The following is a 7,292-nucleotide window of genomic DNA, read 5'->3' on the forward strand; positions in this document are numbered from 1 at the left end:
CAGCCATGTACGCCTCTGAGGGAAGGCGCAGAACGATCTTTATCAAGTTTTGGCCGCTCGGCTCGCTCTGAGAAGCAGCGGCCTTATCGGACGGCCCACCGGCAGAAGAGGAGGGAAGCTCACCCATACGCCTGATACGGCGCAAAGTTCTGGAAGGGCTGGACGGCGGCACCTCCGAGCTGGCCCTCGGAGAGCCCTGAGGAGTTGGGGTACTCTCGAGCGAAACCGTCCCGGATAGCACCGGTGCGCCCGCGCTCCGCTCGGGCAGTGGCTCATCAAGGTTAGCGCTGCGCTCGGGCAGTGACTTATCAAGGTTAGAGGCAGGGGCAGAGGCAGGGGCAGATTCTGGTCTTCGGCGCTTCCGAGTGCGTAGCGGCACATCATCGGCCGAACGGCCCTCTACCTCAGCCTCGGTAGGAGGTTCCAGGTCACCCGCGGCCTCATTGTGAAAGGCAGGGACATCTGAGGCTTCGGGGACAGTTGGTGCCCCCTCACTTTCTCCACCGGTCGGATCGGATGGAGCAAGGCCCTGCTCGGCGGCCTCCTTGTTCGTCACCTCCTCAATCTGAGCAGCTTTCAGTTTGAGCTTCTCGGTAGCCTTGGCACGCCACATGACTTCAGCTGCAGAAACAAAAAATAAATCAGTTAGAACAAAACAAATGAGAAGATAAGGAAACTTACTCATGCTGTAGGGCAGATCGGCGGGGATAGAAGACAAGCCGAATATATGCATTACTCCCGGAAGGAGCATCTCGTCAATATGATAGCGCTGACCGACTAGCCGCTCGGCTGCATGGAGATAGTCCGTGTCACCTCTAAACTTGCCGAGCTCCGGTTGCGCGGGCATAGCCGTCTGCCACTTGGTGCGGAAAGTCGGCCGCTCGGAAACGATATAGAAAAAATGCTCCTTCCAATGTTTGTTGGAGCTCGGCATATGATCAAAAAGCACGAAGCCTATCCTAGACTGGAAAACAAAGGTACCCCACTCGGCTTGCTTGGGATAGTAAAAGTAGTGGAATATTTTTGGGTCCAAGGGGATGTTGTTCAGCTTAAACAAAACTATCACTCCGCTCAGCAGCCTAATAGAGTTGGGAACTACCTGGCCGAGCGGAATGCGGAAATAGTTGCAGACTTCTAAGAAAAATTTGTGAGGTGGAAAACGCAGTCCGGCCAGAAATTGGTCTCGGAAGAAAAGCACTGTGCCGGACGGCGGTTCATGAGGCCGAGCGGCTGGTGTGGCTAACACTATTTGGTGGTCGGTCGGCAGGTCATAAGTCCGGACGAGGCGCAAGGCGTCTTCCTCATCAAAACGGCTCTCCATGGTCGTGTACCACAGACCTGGAGCGCCGCCAGTCGACTGTGAAGTGCTAGTCATGGTCAAAGGACGAGAATATAGGATGCCGAGGGAAGGGGTAACCAAAGAATGGAGCAGAAGCCGATTGAAGGAAACAGGTAACAAAAAGAAGAAAGCGCTGGGAACAAGAGAAAAGGTCTTACAAACAAAGAAGATGATCGACGAAGGGCCGAGGTTTGCCGAAGAGTTGAGGGGCGAGAGTGTCGGAGGAGAATGAAGCAGCGAGGCGGCGGCGGAAGCGGAGCCGCAGGCTTTATATTGCCGCCCGGAAGCAACCTCCACCGTCCGATCCAGGTCGTCGATATCGAGGTTGTCATCGGATCGTCCGTTTCAAACGACGGCTGTCCCATCGGAAGTGACGTAACCGCCATACTCTGACAAATGTACGGTCGCCACGTGTTTGCCGGTTACTAGTCGCATTTAATGAGCTCCCCTTACCGTGCGCAGAGCACGTGATGGGTAGTGTGGGAGAACAACGGACATCGATTCCCAGAAAATACAAGCCATGGACAAAGTGTCGCCGGACAGACATATATCGCCGCACGGAGGAGCATCTTTATGCCTGGCCGAGCGGCCTAAGGCAATGATCATTGTTCGACAGATCGGCAGTCCAGTCAGTCGGACTTTGCCTCCTTCGACTAGACTCGGGAGGAAGGCAAGTGATCCGGCGGTAAAAATCCGGAGCCCCATAAGGAGTCAACGCTGAGGGGAGGTCAAAGGGTCCAGTGGCTCGCCGGAAAAGGGCGAGCCGACCGGACTCAGAAGAAAGGGAAATCTGGTAGTAAAAGGCACCCTGGTAGGGACCAGGGGTCCGACGCTCAAATAAAGCAGTGCGTAATAACCGAGCGGAAGGAGGTGCCGCCCGGACGGCGCAAAGAATCAAGGCCGTCCGGACGACGTTCATCGCCCGCTCGGCGGGCCAGGCACCCCAGTCAGACGGTGGGTAAAAGACGGGGACATCTTCTGACAGCCGTCAAGTCGTATGGCTGTGCCATACTTCTAGTCTGACAACGGGTGGTCCTGCCGTCCCATCAAAGAACATGCTCGGACTGTGGCAGCATGGTGTCAGGTAAGCTCTCTGACAAGTGCATACCGTGGTATGGGTTGCTGACACGTACGCACCTCGGTGGGCGTGCATCAGTTCCTTCTCCGTCTTATATAAAGAGGCTATTACTTCGCCGAAGGTACGCAGAATACAAATTCGGCAGCCACTTTCTCCACCACTTACCTGACTTGAGCGTCGGAGGACCGTCGCCGGGGCACCCCTCCCGGCTCGGTTTTGTTGTAGGTTCGCCGGAGCACTCGAGGATCCAGCAGAGAGCGCCGCGTGCCCAGCGTCCGCTGACTCTTGGTTCGGACAGGATCACCAGAGAAGTAGAAGTAGATGGAGATTGCTTGACAAACCTCCTGATGACATAACTATTTCCTGAAGCATATACATCTTCATCCCTGATTCTTTTGGCGGATTCAAGTCTCTTGCATTTTCGCTTGAAGTTTGCTTTGCCGAACAACAGAAACTTGAAGAGACTAGACTACACGCAAAATGCTGTGAGAAACTGCAAAGCTCTGTCCAAAGTTAAAGAATCATATGCAGTAACATGTATGATACGAGTAAGGTTTCATATGAAGCAACCTGATTCCTCAACACTGCTCATCTTCTCGAGAAGCTCTACCAGAGCTTTTATCAGGATGTTTTGTTCGGTAGAATGGTGCCATAACATGAACATTTGTAGTTATTCTTAATGTCGATGTGCCCCACGACTATTTCTTGCTGATGACAGACATTAATGGAAATTGGAGGTAAAATGAAGATTTGAAGAGCCTAAGAGCCTTTTTAGGACAGCTACCGAAGTTTAGGGTGAGAAACAAAATTGTTAGCTGAGAAATACATGCTGCTAGACTCTGTTAACTCCATTAAAGCATTCTACTAAACTAGTAACATAATTGATTCGAACATGAGAGCTTATCTTTCTAGTACCTCAATGGTGCATCCTTCATAAACCTTCATGATGAAAAAATGATTGGAGTCAAGAAACCTTCGGTCAGCTAGCAGGAACAAATGGTAAGAATTCTCAAACTGATGTGCCAAAATCAATAGCAACAGATATGTGATTCTCAACCTATCTTTGTTATGTTGGAGCATAAGTAATGTTTTCTCAGGAACATCAACTTGTACAACAAGACAAATGTATCTTTTGTGAAGGAATTCTTTTATTAGGACAAGGATAAACTTCATTTTACCACATCAATGTGCACTCTACAATGATCTAGCAGCATGCTGGGATTTTGCCATCTCCTTCAAGACAGTACCAACAATGGCAGCCTGCTCAAGACATTCAGCCTTGTTCAATGCATCTAGGAGAGTCATACAAGTCTTGGCATTAATTTTACATCCCCTTAGACGAGTTTCCTCAAAAACCTTGTAAGCATCCATCGGTCTATTGGCATTGCTCATCCCTTCAATGAGAGCATTGAAGCTAACTGAGTCGGGAATACCACCGTTAGCCTTGAACTTCTCAAAGAGTTTACTAGCCTCTGATATGTTCCCTAATTTCGACAATCCCAATATCATGGTTGTGTAGGTGACCACATTAGGAACCAGACCATTTTTCTGCATTTCTTGCCAGAATACAAAAGCCTTGTTGTACTTCTGCACTCGACAGCAACCGTTTATAAGAATGGTGTAAGTATAGGTGTTGGGAGTGCACTTCATTTCTTTCATCGACTGAAAACAAACAAGCGCTTCATTTATCTCCTGTGCCTTCACTAGAGCATGCATTAGACAATTCCATGTGTACACGTTAGGCGTTAGACCTTTCTGCATCATCTCTTCCATAATCAGATAAGCTTTGTCAATCCTCCCTAGTTTACCGAAACCATCTATTAAACTACTGTAAACAACAACATTCAACACTATGCCAAGTGATTTTGCTTCTTCAAATAGCATGTAAGCCTCATCAAGCCTATCAATCTTTGCAAGACCATCTATCACCGTCCCATATGTAACCACGGTGGGAGGATGGCCCTGGGCCTTCATCTCTTCCAGGAGCTGGTAAGCTTTATCTACTTTACCTGCCTTGCAGAAACCATCAAGGACAACATTATATGCACATCTGTCTAGCACACAACCTTGATCTTTCATGGCGTAAAACAACTTGTATGTTTCACGTGCATGGCCAGCTTTCATGAGACCATGAATCAATGCAGAATAGCTATAAGTATCAGGGGATAATCCACAATCTCTGATGTGCTCAAATATGGCACGGCCCTTTTCAACTTCGCCTGCCTTGAAGGTGCAATCCATGTAAGTATTTAGAAGAGTCAAGTCAGGGGGACACCTTCGGCTACTCATCTCCTTGTAGATCTTATGGCCATCCTCTTTTCTGCCATGCCTGAAGAAGTTTCTGATCAGAGATGCGTACACAACACAATTGGGCGTGTGTCCCGCGTCCAACATCCTCTCAAACAACCTATAAGCTTCATCAACCTTACCCATCTTGCCTAAACCATCAATTAGAGAACCATATGTCACAGCATCAGGGGTGCAGCCCTTCAGACTAATTCCTTCAAATATTTTGCTAACCTCATTTAGTGGTATTCAAACCACATAGTCATTCTAAACTAGAATAGAGCAAAACTAACCTAGAAAACACAAGTATCCACCATCGGGCCAATTCACTGATCGACTATTCTGTTGAATCCATGTCCTAAACTATGTAACACTACTTCTATATTGCAAAGGCTTCCATACTCAACATCTTCAAGCCATCACATGCCTCCCAGTGGAATGAGAAAGATAAACCAACAATGATTTTACTTTCCTAACATACATCTTCAGAAAGAAGCATTTGAGGTTGTGATTATCTAAGCATGTTTCAGTTACCCATATGATCTTATAGGACAAGAATGGATCAATCATTGATAATAGCTAGTCAAATTATAATAACAAATTGAGGAAGAAATTTTGGCCGTAAAACATATATCATACCAAGAAAAAGGATCAGAAGGATACTCGATCACTGGAAAGGTGGTTGTCAAAGTGCCTTGTGAAGCTGATGAACTGCTAGTTGCATGCAAATAAAGAGAATTAAAAGAATGCTAGTAAATCTTTGAATCAAAAGTACCCTTTTTCCACAAGGTGACAACTTACCAGGCTGAAAGAGTGCTATTAGATTTTATCTTTGTCTGTCAGCTGGTAAATCTTGGTCGTCTTGGATTAGTTGCTTAACTCGGTATTCTTCGAGTGCGGTGGCTGAGGGGTGAGGACTCTTGAATTGCTGTCGCGATGTTAGACTGTAACCAGGTGATCTGGTGTGCTTTACAACCTTCTGGTTTCATTGAATTTTCTTGTTCTTTGTGTATCAAACTTCACACAATATAAATGGCTGAGTGAACTAACCTCTTCACTCACCTTTATCGGTTTCGACAGTTTAAAGCAACAATTTATTAGGCAATAGATTTTAGTACCAATCAGTCGTGTGGATCATTACCTCCTGAGATAGGCAACTTCATGTAGATGATCAGCCTTCGGCTAATAGAGAACAATTTCACAGGAAGCATCCATGCCGAGCTTGCTCGGCAGGTGCACAAAACAGTAACCGATTTACTGGCATCGTATCTCATCTACAAACTTCTTTAATTTCGAGCTCATGGAAACTCAACCTCTCTTGCAGTGGTGCAAAAGCCCTGTCGGCAAAGGTGGCATTTTTAGGAAACCATGCGCTTTGCTGTTCAAAGTTCTTCTCTTGTTGTGATATCGTTGGCATTGCTATCATCTCTATGCATTTTATTTTGTTCATGATCATTGCTGCTTTGTCAGTCGATGATCGGCAACGCAATGGAAACAAACGCCAAAAAGTGAGGGAGCATCCTGCAGAACACTTTAAAATTGAGTTCAATGTCGAAACCCTACTCCAGTCTTCCTTATAGTGGAGAAAATGAGCATATCGCGTGGAGATTGATGAATGTAGTGGCGCATCTTCAGGTGATTTCTCAGGTTCGGGCAAAAGGAAACAAATTTGGTTCGTTTGGAGCGAACGTTCATCGAATGAGGAGGAAAAAGATCGGCGTACCCATTTACTTAGGGATAGAAGGAGGGAAAACGTTGATGGAGTAGTCCGGCGGCGGTGGCGGAGATTGATGAAGCGGTTGGAGAGGAAGGCGCGGAGGGCAGTCCGACGGCGAGGATGCCAGCCTGGGAGGCACCGCCGTTGCGGTGGATAAAGAACGGAGGCAGGGAGGAAGGCGAGCGATTTAGAGGTATTAAAGTTTTATGGTTTACATGAGAAAGTATTTCACAGTGGTCGCGTGGCCTAATGGATAAGGCGCTCGCCTCCGGAGCGGGAGATTGTGGGTTCGAGTCCCACCGTGATCGTTCTTTTTCCTTGAACAAATTTTACAGGTTTTTAATTAATCTAAAAACAAAATTCATTGTTACAGTTTTTTTTATTAATCTATTTTTTTTTTAAGTTTATCCGATCAAAATATTTGGAAGTATAGAAAATCATCTCAATCATGCAGAGCCATTTTAAAGTTCAAGCGAGGATTTCCTACAAACTATTTCCCTAATTGATCAAGTATTCAGGGGTACATGGTAGATAATTTCTTCTCAGCAAAAGATAATCCTAAAATTCAAGCGAGGATTTCCTATGTTACAAACTACTTTCCTAATTTATCAAGTATTCATGGGTACACAATGGATAATTTCTTCTACGAAAAAGATAATCCTAAAATACTGTCTATATAATTCTCATGACCTGAAAAATTTTAATAATCCTAAAATACTGTCTATATAATTTTCATGACCTGAAAAATTTTAATAAGATCATATTGATAATTTTAGATTAGTCAATTCATAGAGTTAAATAATTAAATTAATATTTTGAAGTATAAAAAATAATTTCAATCATGTAAATACCTTCCTTATGTGCTAGTTACT

The 7,292-nt window shown here is 45.7% G+C and overlaps 1 protein-coding gene and 1 non-coding gene across 3 annotated transcripts; one reads left to right on the forward strand and one right to left on the reverse strand.

Annotated features, from left to right (window-relative positions):
• Nucleotides 1-3,449: 3,449 nt before the first annotated feature.
• Nucleotides 3,450-6,576, reverse strand: LOC122051256 (pentatricopeptide repeat-containing protein At3g06920-like). Of its 2 annotated transcripts, XM_042612279.1 has the most exons (4): nt 6,427-6,576; nt 5,505-6,224; nt 5,343-5,414; nt 3,450-4,746 (listed from the first exon to the last, which is right to left on the reverse strand). In XM_042612279.1, the coding sequence occupies exon 4, from the start codon at nt 4,704-4,706 to the stop codon at nt 3,612-3,614; it is 1,095 nt and encodes a 364-aa protein (XP_042468213.1). In that variant the 5' UTR covers nt 4,707-4,746; nt 5,343-5,414; nt 5,505-6,224; nt 6,427-6,576; the 3' UTR covers nt 3,450-3,611. The 2 variants fall into 2 exon arrangements, with proteins under 2 accessions (XP_042468213.1, XP_042468211.1); XM_042612277.1 differs by having other exon boundaries at nt 3,450-5,414.
• A 79-nt stretch (nt 6,577-6,655) lies between these two features.
• TRNAR-CCG lies at nt 6,656-6,728 on the forward strand. Its single transcript has one exon. It is a non-coding gene; the product is annotated as a tRNA-Arg (tRNA).
• The last annotated feature ends 564 nt before the right edge of the window (nt 6,729-7,292 follow it).

Source organism: Zingiber officinale, chromosome 3A (assembly GCF_018446385.1).
Source record: "Zingiber officinale cultivar Zhangliang chromosome 3A, Zo_v1.1, whole genome shotgun sequence".
Taxonomy (NCBI): domain Eukaryota; kingdom Viridiplantae; phylum Streptophyta; class Magnoliopsida; order Zingiberales; family Zingiberaceae; genus Zingiber; species Zingiber officinale.